This window comes from Hippocampus guttulatus, chromosome 20 (genome assembly GCF_054856545.1).
Source record: "Hippocampus guttulatus isolate MCC_2025c chromosome 20, RoL_Hgut_1.0, whole genome shotgun sequence".
Classification (NCBI taxonomy): domain Eukaryota; kingdom Metazoa; phylum Chordata; class Actinopteri; order Syngnathiformes; family Syngnathidae; genus Hippocampus; species Hippocampus guttulatus.
This window is the reverse complement of record NC_141280.1, coordinates 6,536,517-6,554,507: the sequence shown is the minus strand read 5'-3', so window position 1 is coordinate 6,554,507 and position 17,991 is coordinate 6,536,517. Positions and strand designations below refer to the sequence as shown.

The 17,991-nt window shown below is 44.0% G+C and overlaps 1 protein-coding gene across 3 annotated transcripts in view; it reads left to right on the top strand.

The window, feature by feature from the left end:
* Window positions 1-17,991, top strand: part of LOC147187767 (glutamate receptor ionotropic, kainate 2-like) — a 65,167-nt gene that overhangs the window by 32,851 nt on the left and 14,325 nt on the right. For all 3 annotated transcript variants that reach the window (XM_086100104.1, XM_086100103.1, XM_086100105.1), the window contains exons 7-11: window positions 9,957-10,100; window positions 10,724-10,831; window positions 11,661-11,774; window positions 11,861-12,067; window positions 12,570-12,793. In XM_086100104.1, the coding sequence (XP_085956230.1) occupies window positions 9,957-10,100; window positions 10,724-10,831; window positions 11,661-11,774; window positions 11,861-12,067; window positions 12,570-12,793 (797 nt within the window). The remainder of the gene's footprint in view (window positions 1-9,956; window positions 10,101-10,723; window positions 10,832-11,660; window positions 11,775-11,860; window positions 12,068-12,569; window positions 12,794-17,991) is intronic.

Here is a 17,991-nt window from a genome sequence, read left to right as displayed (position 1 = left end):
AATGGCTGCGCTGTGAGCATTAAACGCTTGGTATATTTTGTCGTCCCCCCCCTTTCCCACGACCTGCTGGCATTAATGTAGAGAGGTGTATAATCTCAGTGACACTCTGCGCCTCGGGTGAGGCCGAGTGTTGTTTCAGGGAAGGGTGCATAATAAGAAGTCCTTCTTTGCCCCTGCAGCCATGAACAAAGCTGCACTTGCTGCGTCGAAACTCTGTTTGGACCGAAGATACTGATTAGTCTGCTTTATTTGGGGTTTTTTTTTGTTTGTTTGTTTTTTTAAGCGTATCCTGAGGGAGAATCCAATCAAATGTGAATTAAACACCATTAAAGACGCACAAGATGCGGATGGATGTATGGATGGACCTATTCTGATCATTATTTTCTCGCCTGCCTATAATTGTTGCCTTTAGCTAATAAGATTCGTATTCTTTTTGGTGTTTTGGATCCTTCTAAATCCCCCTTCACTGAGCTCAGAACGTACTTGGATTTAATTGAAGGAGAGTTGGGGAGGGGGGCGCGGGGGGATTCCCAGATGTGTACCTCGCCAAGGATTAAAGCCCAACCATTTTCTTCATCGGCATCATTGCACTTATGTCTGTTTCATTGAGCTATAATTACCCATCGGGCTCGGTGTTCTCCGGTGTCATCCGCACAATAGAAAATTCTGGTGTAATAGCTCGTTATAATGAGTGGCTCATTAATTGAGATCGGTTATTTGAATAATAAATATGACATGATGGGCCTTTTTTCCCATGAGACGCTGTTAAACTAGAACGCTAGTAAATGGATCGTGCTGAAGCCGAACACGCTTGCTTAAATTAGTGTGGAAAACGGAAATGTGAGCCTGTGTTCGGGAAGGGCGTATTTAACTCATTCACTCCCAAAGACGTCTTTAAACGTCTTTTCAGACTTGGTCTAGAATTGGCTGGTACTGAATGAGTTAAAGAGGCACCGCCTTTACGAAAATAATCATGCTCATTTTTGACTGGAATTATTTGAGCAATGTATTCGTTATTGTGATCTGTGGTGGTTGGTGGCTAGGTTCTAATTAGGGATGCTCGAGTACCAATACCGTAACGGTATCTGGTCATTAGCGGCCTTATTTTAAGGTATCGTGTAGGCTGCTGATACTCAGCCTCCGATACTGAAGGCAAAAAAATAAATAAAATTGAACATCCCAAACATTGTGATTACATGAGTCAAACAGTCACCCTATTTACAGGTGTAGATACTAATACAAGTCTGTGTACAGTAGGCACGGCGAGAACTGCGTCGAATAGCGACTAGACATGCTAAATATGGTTGTTTCAATTATGGCTTGCACGCAAAACGAGGAGATCACGCAATTTACAGCCGAGGGGATTTTCGTCAACATGATTCCATGAAGTCATGCATCCGCCTCCCTCGGTTGTTCTTCAAGGCTTGCGTGTGCTTCCATAGGAAACAAATTGCTTCCCGCTTCCAAGGGATCCTCAGGAAATGATGCATGCCCATTGCGCCAAGTCTGCAACACGCGTTCGTTTTGCCTCCCGCTTCCGATTGGACACTCGTTTCTTTCATGCTTAAGATGCATGCAGATTTATGTGCAATTAGCAAGGAGATGATTTTATTTTTATTATTATTTGCGATAGAGACTTGGCATCGGCATCATTTGCATCCCCGTACGTAATCACTCCTTGCAAAATAATTTGTCAAAATAGGCCCCTCGATGTGATGCTGGAATATGGAGCATGCATGCATTTTTGCATAATGGGAGTGACAACTGTGGATGCAATTGACTTTATGACCAGACTCTTGGCTCAGTGTAGTAGTTAGATGGATTATTGGTCATGAGTTTTTAATGATATGTGGTGGTAAGGTTTTATAGAGTAGAGCAAATGTGGAGAAGGATGTGAATTTGCTCTTCTTTTTAACATTTGATGTCGTACCAGAGTGCACAGCAATTTTTTTTTCTTGCGTTCATACGAAATGACATTTGTTGCCACGTTGTGCCTCGTTCTTGTCATGCTGATGGCCGAGGAAACGGCGGAGCTCTGCTCCCGATTGAGTGCTGTCCTCGTTTTGTTTGTTTGTTTTTATTTTGATTTTTTGCGATAACGTCTGATTCCATTTTGTCGCGGCGCCGCTTGAATCTGACAGTGGCGCTACACTAACCGCCCAGACCCCCCCCCCCCACCCCCCCATGGCTCCATTCAGACAAAATTTCAAGCGAATAATGGTCATCTGTGGGTGGTTAGCCCTTTCTGGTCCATCCTCCTGGTCAGATGACAGATTCAGCATTTTTGCCTGAAATGAATCGATGCGCAAATAGGATTTACTGGATAGTATATTCGGCATTTATGGGTGAGAGGCGGCGGGGTGGGAGGGATTTATTTTATTTGTTCAAAGCTTTGCAGCCTAAATTAAGTTTTACACAGCACTGGGTGTGCTTGCGTGCAGCATCCACACCTAATATAATTCTGCAGCCATTAAGGAGCGAGGCTTGACTGACAGCTCAGCACTGTTATCACTCCGCGTATAAGCTTATCATATATTGGACCCTGTCAGCAAGTCAGCACACATTGCATGGCAAGCCTTATTCGGCAAAATGTTTCGGGTGAATACTTATTTACCGTTGGAAAGCGGCGTCCGAGTCAACATTTTTATTTGCGGCGCCGCAGGAAACTATGCCGCTTTAATTTGGGGAGGTTAAGGTCGGTTCATGACTGTGTCCCCAGTGGACCAAGGAGAGAGAGAGAGGCTTTTTCAAGACGACGGCTGTGGAGAGCAGACACTCAGTGCCCTGTGCCGGGCACCACCAGCTGGGCTTGGCACAGCATCAACATCATTAGCGCCAATGCTCCCTTGGCCAATAGAAGCCTTTCTGTGGGGAAGGAGAGGCAGGAAGACACAGTCTAAGATTGCCTTGTGTCCTGGTGTCTTATATAATAGTCGTCATCTGAAAGCCGCAATATGTCACCGAATGGTCTTGAAATCACAGAATTATTTCGACGGAGGCGCTAGCTTGTGATGCTAGCACGTCTGTCCTTACCCCTCGTGCACTTCCTTCATTTTAGCTACGATTCCCATGCGCTGTTTTATAAATACAACTATCCAATGTCAACCAATTGCTAGCGACGTAGAGTGAAAGCGACAATCGCAAAGCTTTGTATGACGCGTCTCCCAAATGATCCACCGCAGTGAAAATGACAAGAAGAGGCTGCATCCGAAAAGGAAACGATTTGACAAGTTGACAGTTAGCCTCGCTTCTTGTATTTTCTCCTTCGACAACAAATGTTTCTTGTTTTCTGGCTGTCTGGATGTCTTGCAGCACCATACTGCCTCTCACATGTCAGTCTCGGTACTACAATAGATCATCATCTTGAATATGGCGCCCACTCTTAACTCATTCACTCCCAAAGACGTTTTTAAACGTCTTTTCAGACTTGGTCTAGAATTGGCTGGAACTGAATGAGTTAAGAGAAGAAACACACTTGTAGCTTTATTACCTCATCATGCATGTGATTTCTTACCTTTTCAAAACCAGTCCCGTTGTCAAAAATGAGTATTAGTGTACCCCAGCGAAGCGGTAATGTTGCACAATATAATGGGGGCACAAGCCATTGCCTTAGTGATGTTCTGCAGTGGTGCTGTGACATAGGAGGACCGTAGAGGGCTGCGGCAGTCATCATGAGTTGAGACAGCAGGGGGGCATGTGTGTCACGGTCACACGAGCGCTCAGGAATATTGCCTGGCCTTGGGGGAGGAGGGGGGTGGTCGTGACAAGCCATCATCCCTGGCGGAGCCCGCCCTCCCCAACCCACCTAGTCATCAAGACGAGCACAAACGTCATGCTGTGCAGAATATGGAGCAATATCACGACGAAACACAAAAGTACATCATCTTGCACGCAAAATGAAATATGATCGAGAAAATAAGTGAAGGAAAAGAATTGGTCTAAGTATGCCTCAGACGTTGGACAAAAACTTGGAGGTCCAACTGTCGTCCATGTTTGACCCTGCAGCAAACTGATTCCTGTTCCAGCATAAATCTCCTGCCCCTTAAATCTTTGCAGACGCTTAAAAAAAAAACTGCAACTGAGGAGAAGAACAAATATCCAAATTGGCATGTCTCGCCTCTGTAGCCTTTGAGCTAAAGTGGCCCGAGGTAAGCTGACAGAAAAGGTCCTCGTGTTAAACCGTCTTTTGAGAAGACATACCTGGCGGTGGCATGCTGCTAATTAGTGAAAAGTGGCCGGCCAGCTGTCACTTGAAAGATCTATTTAGGTAACGCCATACCGCAGTCTATAATGACTCACATCGGAAAGTTACATATTTTAGAAAACTTGCAGGGATGTTTAAGTTTTAGCTTTTATTGCGAGGAGGGTGAGGGGGCAGTTGCAATTCCTTTCTCTGAATATGTTTGTTTTTGCTGGCAGGTTACAGAAGAGGGAAAACTATGTGGGAATTTTTCTTTTAAATTGTATGCAAAGTCGAAATGTCAGGAGGCAACTTGTGTTTAGATGTATTGCGTGTCGACAAAATAATCGTATTTTCTTCCCTCTATCCCCACATGAGCCACTCGTTAGACCAAAAACTCTGCAGTATTCCACACTGCTTCCAACACTTTCAAGTGTGCTTGCTTCTCAAGTGGAACCGTGAATGGGCTCTCACATAAATTCGGCGCCATCAGTCGATCTATTACCCACAGATCCTCCATGGCAAAGGTTTTATTTTCCTGTGACATAAAAAAAAAAAAAAAAAAAACACCAACACGCATAAATAAATGAAGACTGCCGTGCCACTTTGAATGCAGGATGTAGAATTGCAACATTAGATAGTGGGAGACAAAAAGCCACAAATGAAGAAAAACAGTGGTGACAATGGCGACGCCCCTCACTTTGATAACGTAAAGAAAGCGCGAGCGAGAAGGATGGAGAAATGAGAGGATAAAAGAAGATATTGACAGGGTGAAAGGAAAGAGGAGAGAAGGCGAGATGAAACTGCATGATGCTGCATTACTTGCCTACATCATCTGACGAGAGCCCACTTAGAAACCTGAAACATCCACAATATGCCTTATAAATCACTTCTCTTTCTCACATTTCGGCTTTTTCGACACTTTCTATCACTGCTTTGCACAGCTTGCAATGCAGCAACTCACCTTTATGGGCAAATGTGAGTCACACAGTACGACACTCAATGGCTGAATGGCTCTATCGATAATGGAAGCGAGCCAAAAAACAACAAACAATGAGACTGGGTGTTGGAAATAATGTTCAACACTACCACAAACTGTATAAAATGTTCTTTTTACAGACAGCTTGACAAACAACCGGCCAGTAGCTAGCTTATCTTTTCTGATCTTACTTCATCTTATCTTGGACATTATGCTTAGACAACCGCAAATTTTTCAGGATGTTCTGTTGACACAGAGCGTCGACAAATGATTAGCACACTTAGCTTGGCTTTGTTGAGCTCGGTTTATGATCTTCACTTGGCAAAGCTCAACTTAGCCTCGCTTAGCTTTGAACATAACAGTCCGAAACCAAATGGGACTGAATGTTAGCAATAATGTTGACACATCGACAACCTATATTGAATGTTCTTTTTATACACGTTTGACAAACTACTGGGAAACAGCTAGCTTAACTTTGGTGAGCTTGGTTTATTATCTTAGCAGAGCTCAAATTAGCCTAGCTTAGCTTTGTACATAACAGTCTGAACCAAAATAAGACTAGAAATGTTATTTATTCATTTATTTATTTGGATCGGCATAAGTTTATCAATGCCTTTCGTCAGTTGGGATTTTCAGATTTGGAATTAGAATCAGTTTATCTTAAAATAAGTGCAAACCTATCGGAATTCCTGTATCTTAAATTAGACAAAAACACGTTAATAGCAAAAGTAATAATGTATGTTGTTTTTTTTTTGTTGTTGTTGCACACTTTAAGCACTTGTTAATTCAGTCATTAGATTTGCTAAGGCGTCACTTTAGCTACATGTGCAGGAGTCTGATTAGCTCCTCCACAGGAGTCGGTATTCTTGCCAAATTGTAATTGTGTGCAGACATCTCCCAGCATGTAAACACTACAACCGAGAGTCCAAAGCTTGCTTCACACTTTCTTGCATTAATCATTGCACTTTTTCCACGCCGAAAACTCCGCTTGACAAATGCCGCTTGTAAGTCATACATTTGGAGACACCGACAGTGGCGTTTGTGAATTAAATGCCCGCATCCAGTACCTAGTGGAGCGACGCACATGCATATGAACTTGGTAATGAAATGAATAATTAGCCCACTCGTCTAGTAAATCATCAAGTCCCACGGGGCCGTCTGTGGAGCGAGAGCGGCTGCGGCGCCGTGAAAACAGCCAGCTTCCCTTTTCGGTGGCAGACTGTGACGCTGATGGTTGCCGTTTTGGTGTGTGTGTGCGCGCGCGCGCATGTGTGTGTGTTGTTGCTATGTGCCCGACAGCTGCAGAGTACTGATGCATGGTGAATAACAGGTCAGGCTTAATCTCGTTAAGGCTAATCAGATGTATATGATATGTAGAAACCACTGCAGCTGCACTTGCAGTCCATCACTGGGCCGGCGGTCGCGTGCGTTTGTGGATGTTAGTGTATGTTTGTGTGTGCGCGCGGAGTTGAAATGAGAAAAAAGGATGTCATTTTTCAGAGTGCTACATTATCAGAGGAATTATGGAATTATGTGCAGGTGGATGGATGGCGTGAATACTGATTCGGCGGGAAGGAATATATTTGTATAAATGTTCACACAGCGGCGTTTTTCACTCCTCCTGTTCCAAATGAGGAAACCGGATGCAACTTGGGTAAATGAGGCGTGCCTCCGGAGAGTTGGGTTTTGTTGCTGAGTGCATGTGTTGCGCATGTGGCATTCTCACCACTTCTGTGGCGATGATTTGTTTTCTTTCTTACATATACGGTGTGTTTTTCGATTAGAAAAAGTGATGAGGCACCAACCACTTAAGGGGATGATGCGCTTGTTTAAAAATGACTTTAAATTTCCCGAACTCAATAAAATCATTCGGGATTCATAAACCTTGGCAACTGAAGCACAACTTTCACTGTCTCAGTCGATGCCAACAGGTAGATCAACGGAAATTGCACCCCATTGGTCATGTCACACATTCTCCGGACTGCTTGTTGCCAGGAAAATTTCAGAGCACCACCATTTGTGGCCCCAAAGTCTCCCCCGCACCTCCCCACCCCACAAATCAATTAAATAAATCTGCCATGCCTCCTGAAGGAATGACTCCAAAAATACTCCACTGGTAGAAGGAGCATCAGGATTCGAATTGTTTGTTTTTTTGTTGTTTTTTTCCAATTTATTTAATTGTATTTTCGAACCGGTCTGTTTATTATTGGTTTATTTATTTTTTATGTATATTGTTTAGTTTTAGGATTAGTTTTAGATTTTACAGACGGTGTTTCCCTCACATCGCCTGGGCAATAAGTGCCATGATCCCTGTGACGTTGACACCCTTCTAAACACTCGTTACACTGAACAGATGTAACTTTAAAAAATGCAAAATATGAAGAATAATTACAGGGAAATGTGTGATCAAAGAATATGACGCAAAACACCGAGTAAGTCTCATTTTTCACAGTACAGTATGTGATATAAACTGAAATGAAATTAATACTTGGTTAAATTTTACTGACCTAATGAAGTGGCGCTGTGAGTGTTCTCATAAAGTCCTGTTTGCATTGGAGTTTTATTAAGATGATTTCTTGAGATAATTTTTACTAGATGTCAGCCATCGGCGAAGGAAGAGACATAAAAGTAGTTCTCTTGGAGTTGTTGGAACATGTTTGCTGATTGCCTAATTTCATATGGGAGCCGGCACAAGAGCCCCCCCGCTCCCACTTCACCCCGCTGCCATGTTGTTTGAAACCTTTCCCCTGAGCGCCCGAGTGTCCCTGTTGGTTGGAGATTGGTTTCACTTAAAGCACTTAAAACAGCCCTCAGCAGCCACGTTTGGCGCCGAAGCAAATATCCAGATCACATTTGGATTGTTTTGAAATGGAAGGCAATCTGCCCGAGATGTAAGCCATCATTTCACGTTTGCTCCCTTGATCTGTCTCTCTTTCACTCGATGCCACCAGCCTCTTGTTTCCCCTCACAAGCCAGTGCATTGAGGAATTGCTCTTCTCTAAAGACCTTTTCAAGTGTGGAGCTGAAATATGACAATGAATGTATGCTTTTAAAATATTCCAAGATTCTGCAATTCGCTCACAGCGGTGAGCAAAGGATGATTTAAATAATTAACAACGGAGTAAGAGACGCCGGGGAACCGTAAGACGGATGAACACGTTGCTGCCTTTTGTCTCCCTCTCGGGCATTTACTTTAATGAGCCACGTCTTTCAGCACTTGTGTGGCTTTGACGGGGACTCTTGTCAGTCAAATTGTACCTTTTACGGAAATATGAAGTTGGACGGAAGTGTCACGTGAGGAGCGGAATTTGGACTCAGAAGGCCGACTTCTTGAGATTGCTTTTGTATGGGGCCGGGAATATTTAATCAAGTATCCTGAAAGTGCTACAATTACATCATTTGTACCACACTATTTTATAATGCATCCCCAGTCTCGTAATAGACGCGTTGAATCAATCTGTGCAATTATATTGAATGCTGAGTTAGAAGCCCTGTTGCACGCCTTTTGTTGAAAAAGCCAATAACTGAATGACTGGACGTGTGTGCGAAAGTACCGGTAAGTATTTATTGAAATATAAGTGCAGGGTGTTAATTTCCTATTTATTTATCTTTGGATGGGTACAGTAGTTTGAAGGTGTAATGTGGATGAGAATCAATAATGCTTTATTTTGTGTGTGTGTATTTTCCTCTTTTTGTATTTTACGCTTCTGTACTTTTCATGTAACATGGAGTTTACCACCCAGAGTCCTCCCGTCTGGACTGGTTGCCTGGCTTGCATTGCTATCTCTCTGGGGGACAGGAACACCCATCAGGAGTCATTAGTTTCCACGGCGAGAGGTCGGAGACTCTCCCTGCTGCTGCTTTTGAAATTACACTGAAACGATGAGACACTGAGATTACTTTTTTTTTTTTTTTTTACAATTTCTAAACTGTGTTCTCCCACACAATGATCCGATAAAGGCATAGAATGCAAGTCACAGTGATGTTTTCACATCAAAATCCTTTTTTTCCCCCCCAATAGCAATGCGCTAAACCAATACGCGATTCGTTATTAAAAATAATAATAATAATAAAATCTCGGTAATTATGTTCTTTTTCGTGGTCGTTGCTTGGCAGTATTTGTGGGGCATGCTAAATTTTTCCCCCCCAAAGCCAACCCCATTAAAATAAGCATAGATGCCCCTTGGGGTTGAGCGATCTGTTGCCTCACAGTACCGAGAAAGGACAGGTACAGCCGGCAGCCACATCGTCATACCGACACAATAAAAGCTAGTTCCAAAATAGTTTCTTCCACTTTGTACTCTCTGGCTGATTTATGAAGACAATCCCATTAGTGATTCTCAAGTCACTCGAAAATGGCCACCTCACTTCAGGTTTTTTTTTCCTTTTTTTTTTTTCTTCTGAATGTGGAGGTTGGATTTGGTCTTGAACTTGTCAAAAACCTCTTCAACGATTTGCCTTCACACCTTTAACAGAAAGCTGATGAACTCATTCAGTACCAGCCAAATCTAGACCGAGTCTGAAAAGACGTTTCAAAACGTCTTTGGGAGTGAATGAGTTAAATTAATGTTTGGACGCCCCTGGCCGAATCTAACAGACTTCCACTAAATTGGCTCATGATTTAATGACAATGCAAACATTTGGGTCCCGGGTTTGAAGACAAAATCCCGATTCCTGAAAAAAAAACTTCACAAGCTATTTTCACCACAGTGCCATCTGCCAGATCTGCAGGGGCACTGCCCCACTCGCCGCCGGAAGCGAGCTCGCCTCCTGATGTTCTCTCCATTTTCCTGGCAGACGGACGCAGCCCTGATGTACGATGCCGTGCACGTGGTGGCGGTGGCGGTCCAGCAGTCGCAGCAGATCACCGTCAGCTCCCTGCAGTGCAATCGCCACAAGCCGTGGCGCTTCGGGGGGCGATTCATCGGCCTCATCAAAGAGGTACCGTAGCGCGACGTCCACCTCTGACCCGGTAGCTGCTGAGCCTTTGATGAACGCGGACTACTGTGTGGAATCACTGATTTTTAGACCCTCATCTCCCGCTGAAAATAACCCATGACTACATCTTAAACATCATCATTATAGCTTTTTTTTCAGTGCGCGTCTCCGTCCTTGTAGATATCAAAGCGTCTTCGTTGTAGTGCGGGTCAGCAGATTGCTCGCTTTGTTCTTGCTCCTCTTTCATTCCGGGGACGTTATCATTGCAGGTAATTTTCATGATCATCAATGTGCCGTACTGGCAGACAAACACCCCCTCTCCCCCTCCCGCCGCCCACCCCATCCTCATCATCCTCTGTTTCTTCAAAGCTGAAGTTGCAGCACGCACGCATGATGAACTCGTCACTGTTTTCCCCCCCTTTTAGCGGCTCGGGCGTCTCGTGCTAAATTACTGCGGCAGACAGTGAGAGGAGAGAGCTCGGCGCAGTGCATGATTCGGAAATAAAATGAGGTGGTTAGAGGTTAGATTGATATTGCGGAGAAAGACGGCGCGTTCAGCTTGATGGAGCGGCTGCGCTCGGAGGCTGAAGATTTTTTCATTATCATTATCAACATTATGTTTATAGGCTCACTGGGACGGCCTGACTGGCCGCGTTCTCTTCAATAAGACCAATGGACTCAGGACGGATTTCGACCTGGATGTCATCAGCCTGAAGGAGGAAGGCCTGGAAAAGGTGCGGTAATGCGGTTTCGCCGTCTTCCGCGTCAATGTTGAATGGGAGGGAAATAACTGGTCTCAAGAGACCTACGTAGAACGTTGTCCAAATTATAGGATGTCTGTCAGAAAGGTTCCAGGACTGGTGTTACATAAGCTATAGACACCTGACCAAGGACTACCTTAAATTACCTGGTCAGGAGCGGATCCAAGTAGGGTTTCAGAGAAACACTGACTGATTCGATGACTGCTGTGTAGAACTGTCTCGGTCTCCCAAAACGAACGAAAATGACAAAAACGAAGACAATACTTGGGAGCGCATAACCGAGACCGCCACTCGTGCTGGCGTCATTCCACACAGTGATTCTAACATAACATAATATCGTACACACTGTCATGTTTCGGTTTGTGACCAACAGGTGGCACTGTGGGGCTTTTCCCTGCAGCTGCACACCTGTTGGTCATTAGGCAATTTTGGCTATAAAAGGACTCCCACCCGACCACTCATGTTCGGGTCATTGTTGCTCTTTGCTGCTGTCATGTTTGTTTGTTTGTCATGTTTAGCTCATGTTTTTGGTCATGTTTCTGTTATTGATAGTTTTGAGCTTCAGTCATGGTTTTTGTTTGATACTTTGGACTTTGTTTGTTTAGGATTAAATTTTCTGTGTTTTATCAATACACTTCTTCAAATACACCCTGCTCCTCCCTCTTGCCTGCTTTTTGGGGTCCACCACCACCACCACGCAATGTGACACACACCCTTTTTTTAAAAATAATTTCCTCCAATATTCTTGTGAGCGCACATTGACCGGAAGAGACAAAGTGTGACGCTGAGCTTGTCTCCACAGATCGGGACATGGGATCCTCCGAGCGGTCTGAATATGTCTGAGACTCACAAAAGCAAGACGTCCAACATCACCGACTCGCTGGCTAACAAATCTCTGCGCGTCTCCACCATACTGGTAGACGAAGTCGGCTATAAATAACAATGAGAGCCCTACAAAATGTTCACAAGCTGACCTTTTGCTCACATTCCCGCCCCGCTCAGGAGGAGCCGTACGTCATGTTTAAAAAGTCGGACAAACCTCTGTACGGGAACGACCGCTTCGAGGGTTATTGCATCGACCTGCTGAGGGAGCTTTCGGGAATCTTGGGCTTCCAGTACGAAGTGCGGCTGGTTGAAGACGGCAAGTATGGCGCCCTGGATGAGAGCACGGGCCAATGGAACGGAATGGTGCGCGAGCTCATGGACCATGTGAGTCTCCCGTTTCCTCAACTCGGCATCAGACAGTACTAAATAAAAAATCTTTTTTTTTTTTTTCTCGACGATAAACTTATTTTTTAACCAACCTCAAGAAGAACCCCTACATCCACAATCAAGACTGTAATTACTTTTTGTGTTTAAATCTCTTTGCACAGTGGAAGAAGCTCTCCCTCCTGCCTGCTAACTCTAATCCCAAGGTTGTTGCCTTTGTGACTCACCTGCGACACCATTTAGGAAAGTTCAAACATAAACCCGAAGGATGTAATTTCCATTAAAAATTAATACGCCCGTCCACGGTCTCACTGAACCGAGGGCCCTGATTATTTCACCTCTTCCTTCTCGGCTCTTCCGCCCGTACACATTGACCCCGCCGGCTGACGACAGAAATCGAATGCTAATTTGATTTGTCTACTCTGCTGTTTTTTTTTTTTGTTTTTTTTTTCTTTTCACCGAAACCAGCCTCATCCACTTTGCTTTTACGTTGTCGCTGCAGAAAGTCGACTTGGCGGTCGCTCCTCTGGCCATCACCTACGTGCGAGAGAAGGTCATTGACTTCTCCAAGCCCTTCATGATGCTGGGGATAAGTATCCTGTACCGCAAGCCCAACGGCACCAACCCGGGGGTCTTCTCCTTCCTAAACCCGCTCTCACCTGACATCTGGATGTATATTCTGCTGGCTTGCTTGGGTGTCAGTTGTGTGCTGTTTGTCATAGCCAGGTAACATGACGCCTTTCCCACCCTCTCACCTCACTCCGCTTCCTCAGTCAGTTTTGGTGGATTTGATTGAGGTTGTGGACTGATTCTGAGCTCTGCAGACGAGTGCGGCACATCCCGTCATATTTCATTCGAGACAATCCGCAACGGCACAAATGACCAGTGCTTGCAGCGCCAGTTTAGGAAAATATCCCCCGAAAAAAGAAAACTCCACTCATGTGCCAGCTAGACTTGCTATCTACTTGCATCTACGAAAATAGGGCCCCCTCCACTCACTTCAACTTACGACTCTGACATCAACATGCCACCAGGTGGCGCTGTTATTGTCCTGGCTTGAGCACGAAAACAGTCAATAGTTGTTTGAGGGAATAAATGATGATAGCTCCCTGACCAAAATGTGCTAATTCAAGTCATCTTAAATTGTAACTGAAACAGTTCCACCCCAGACCTGTAGGTGGTGGCGATGTTCACTTTGGATCAGAACCACTTTTTATGCTTTCTTCCTTTTTTTTCCCCTACCACTCCTTTCACAATTTCTGTTAAAAAGAATTGTAATCCTGCCAACACACAAAGAAATGAGTACATTGGACCAAAAACATCACACTCTGCCGTGGGATGTTTTAGAACTCGCGGTGTAAGCAGAATTTTAACGGCGGGCCAGGGATGCTTTGAAGGTAAAAAAAATCAAGACGAATAACTGATGACTCTGATCTCAATGCAGTAAATGGATGAAAACATAGAAAACGACTTCACTTAGCGCTCGGAAAGGTGCAAAATAAACTGCTGACATTGTACAGGACTACAACCCCCACTCGCTCTCCCCACCACCACACCCCCACTCCAATGGATGACCTTTCCAGAGAAATGCACGTTAACCCCCCCGCCCATTTTTCTTTTTTGCCAAATGTTACCGGCAATATGATCACACGAGAGGAAAAGCAGCAACTGTCACCTAAGTTAGTTCAGAATATGCAAATTTGCACAACTATTTAGCAATCGTGGCGGCGGTAAGTGACGGACGGGCATGCGATGATTGTTGATATTCGTCTCATGAATTGGCTTTGATCTAATTGTGTTATGCCTCATGATTTTAATTGCAAACCACAGCGGGGAAAAATATCAAATGGAGCTCTTGTTTGTATACGATTTTGAATTTCAAAATGCTCGCAAAATGGAAGGTAAAGTCACTTTTTTTTTCTCTTTCCATATTTGTATCCCAATCCAAACAAAGAAACACACTTTTTTTTTAATCCTTTGCCAGGAAAGGAGCATTGGGGTTTACTGGGGGGTGGGGGGAGGCACACGAATGACAGAACATTCGGAGAGTAAAAAAATGAAGATGTAACTAAAAAGAAAAGTTTTGGGAATGTAAAAGTATACCTCTTTGTTGAAGGGACTTTTGAGGATGCAGTTTGATTGACTGTTTTTTTTCTAATAGTGCAATTTTATTGCCGTTAGCATTTCAACTTAATATTCTTTCTGAATGCTTATTGTTATTGTCATCGAGTTATGAGTGGTTTTTTTCTGGCGCTATTATGACTTGTAGCATTTTTCTTCCCAGCACTTGGGGATGGGGGGGGGGGTGCGTTTCTTTCTTCTTCTAACGGGACAACTTTTTTCTCATCACTTTACAACTTCAGTCTTGTGACGTGATGACTTTCATCGAGTAACCTTTTGACTCTTTTCTTTGTGATGTCATTTTTTTTGTTTCAGAGCAACTCGACAACTTCTTTCTTTGTGATGTTCTGACTCGACGCTAAAAACCTTATGAATCCCCTTTTTCCCTCAGGGCAACGAATTGACATCAATGAATATTTCAAATAATATCGAGGCTTTTTCCTTGCAATATTATGACAACTCTAGTTGCTTTAAGACTTTTTTTTCTTGTAATATTCCGACTTTACTAAGCACCCCTCAGAGTTTTATTATTTTTAATTTATTATTTTATGTTGTTGTATTTTCACGACTTTAGCCAACATGACTTTTTTTGTAATATTATGCTGGTAACCTGAAGCTATTTTTTTCTTAGCAAATTGCGAAGTTTACCATGTCATTTTGTGACTTTAACCTAGCAACCTTGCAACTTGATTCTTTTTTGGTTACTTAATTTTGGTCACTGTCGGACGATTTGTGATCTTACAAATTTTTTTCTTTTAATGTGACGGTCTTTTTCTTCGTAGTGTTTCACGTCTATTCTCCTGACTGTTGGACTTTTTATATTTTCGACTTGAGAAACTTTACAGACTTTTATCGAGTAACCTTACGACGTTATTTTTTTTTTTATATTGTCAACGATTTTCTTAAAATCCGACAAACGTATTCTAACGTTAAATGATTCTGGTAACCCGATGACTTCATTCTTCGTAGCATTTCCACTTGTGCCGTACGATGATCAACTTGCCACATTTCCCTTGACTTACTTCGAAAGAAATTTGGACTATTTTCACTGTAACATGACACATTTACTCTGTTTAAAGTGACGTTTTTGGTTTTTTCCTCGTAACGTCGCAACTTTATTCTCACGACATTGCCTTCTGTGCGCTGCCCCAGTCCTCCTTCGTTCTTTGCAAATAAACTGTTTGGGGTTCATGAAATTGTGGTCTTGCACAATAAAACACAGAACACTTGAGTCTCCTGCTGGGGATTCACTTCTTTGAAGCACTTCACACACGCACACACACATTTTTTTTTTTTTCTTGCCTGACTGCGTTATCCCATCTCGGGCGAGAGACAAACACACTTCTCCCAGCGGATCCTTCCAGAGCTGTCTTGTGCTTGTGCGTATTTCTCTCTTTATTAACAGCAACAAATGATATTTTCTCACATCACAAGTCCCTTTCAAGGTAGAAAATGGCACCCCGCCCAGGAGAGCAGATGATTTAAATGGCGTCTTTAGTTGCAACTAGTGCCGCTTTGAAGTCGACGGAGTGGCGATTTGAACACCCTGAACATTAAGTCAACAGATCTATAAAGCCAGGCCAAGTAATTGAATCCTGGGGACAGTTAAAAGTAGTGCTGTTGCGCCATTGTGGAAGCCCAACCGAGAAGGCGGAATCCTTTTAGCATTCTGCGCGCAAATTTGACATGTGCTCGACGGGCGGAGGTGACCTCATGTCCGCGCGTTCCTCATGCGCGTCTTCCTCGCAAAAAACGGCGTGGCGAACACAGCCTGCGGGAATATAGCCCGGCTGCATGCAAAGGTCATCCAGAGGAGCCCGACACTCACAGAATAAACATACGGATGCTGAGCGAGCGGGAACAACCCAATCCAATCAAGCGCGCGTTGCATAGATTTACACCCACCCATCTTGTATACGGCTCAAAGCGCGACGGCTCGCATTCACACGGTCACCGACAGAAAGCCGCAGGCTGCAGATCCGCATTTAAAAACATCGATGTACAGACGCCAGTCTATAAACACAGGAAAACCATCGCCTCAAGGTCTGACTTTGCATTTGATTGAGCTGATTCTTAGCACAGGACGCGGGTGGAAAAACGTACATCCCGGACGTACGGTATATTAGCCACGAGGCTATTTTGCGGATTCACTTAGCTGCGCCTCCAAGGAGACGGGGCTCATTGACATTCGAGCAAATCAGCAGCCGTGATGCCGCTGACAGGAAGAATGATGGCGTGGCGCGGCGGCCGTTTCCGAAAAAGATGGCTTTCAAGGGGAACCTGACGTAAATTGCGGAACACTAGGAGCTGTCTTGTCAAGGCGCTGCCGTCCCTAAAAACAAAAGCCTACTTGACTCGTGTGCGAAATGACGCTTTTCTACTCCGTTCCTGTAGGTGACGGAAGAGGACCACACGCAGCAAGCTTTTTCCTCTGCTTGCTACTTTTCGATTTTGACAGCACGGCGGCCTGTCTAAATCAGCGGTGTCCAACTCATTTTTGTCACGGGCCGCATTTCTGTTACCGTTTCCCTTGGAGGGCCGTTATGACTGAGAGCATCTAAAGAAGAACGGTTTATTCCACTGTTGTTGGCGTTACTGTCATGAGGGGTTTCGTAACAAGAAAATGCTTACACTACAATGTCTCTCTTATTAAGATTAAGATATCCTTTATTTGTCCCACACTGGGGAAATTTACAGTCTACATTTTTTTATTATTTTATTTTTATTATTATATTATTTAATAGTATTTAGTACATCTAAGAATTTTACAAGACATTTTAGCAAGCATCATGGAAGTCGACATGTTTGATTGACTTTCGCGGGCCACAGAAAATGATGTGGCGGGCCAGATCTGGCCCCCGAGCCTTGAGTTTGACATCTATGGTCTAAATGATGCTCCTTTGCTTACTTCACTGCAGTATCTATTTTTGCACATATCTGCATAAGGCTTTTAAAGAATTTTGGATGCAGCCGTGCCGCACTTAACGTTGGAGGAACACCTGAAGGGCTCCTCAACCTTGCATAAGCCTTGTATCAAGCACTTGAGCACAAACTCTATCAGCTCCTTGATGATTAACCCGAACCCATTCACCTCGCACTAATGCCACGCCACTTTCGCTGATGCGAATTCATCGGCGCTGTCTTCGGCTGACCCGAAGACACCCGACTCTCAGCCCAAGCTGAGCTCAGATTTGGTGTGTGTGTGTGTGTGTGTGTTTCTGTGTGTGTGCTCGAGTAATAGCCTAGTGGGCTTGCTGTCGAGAGGACAACAGCTCCTGACTCAGGGAATCCAAACGAGCGTGTAAGATCATCAGGCACCGGGACATGATCACCAGTGACAGTGTTATTCCACATTATTGATTCGCTTCTCACAATAAAGTGAAGGCATTTGGGAATGCCAATAAGTTGATCTCGGTGAAGGCCTGAATGATTTGGTCTCTGCACCAGTGCAGTCAAGCTCTCTCCCCCCTCCCTCGATCCCTCCCTCCATATTTATGACACTCGAATGTATGTTAAATATATAGGAGTACAAGTTCCACCCCGTAAAGAATGTTCCCGAGAATAAGGCCGCAACGTAATCAGGTTAAAGAGTTGTCATTTTATGAGGGAAAAAGTCATCATGGAGTCCTATTTTACAAGTCTTTTATGATAGGAAGAAACTTTTTAGAAAGTCATAACCTAATAGTAGGGATGCGCATGAATTTTTACAAGAGAAAAAAAAAAGAGTGGGGGGGGAAAAGGTATTCTGAGAATCAAGCGCATTTTTATGTGACAAGTCATCATGTAGCAAGGATGAAGTTGTA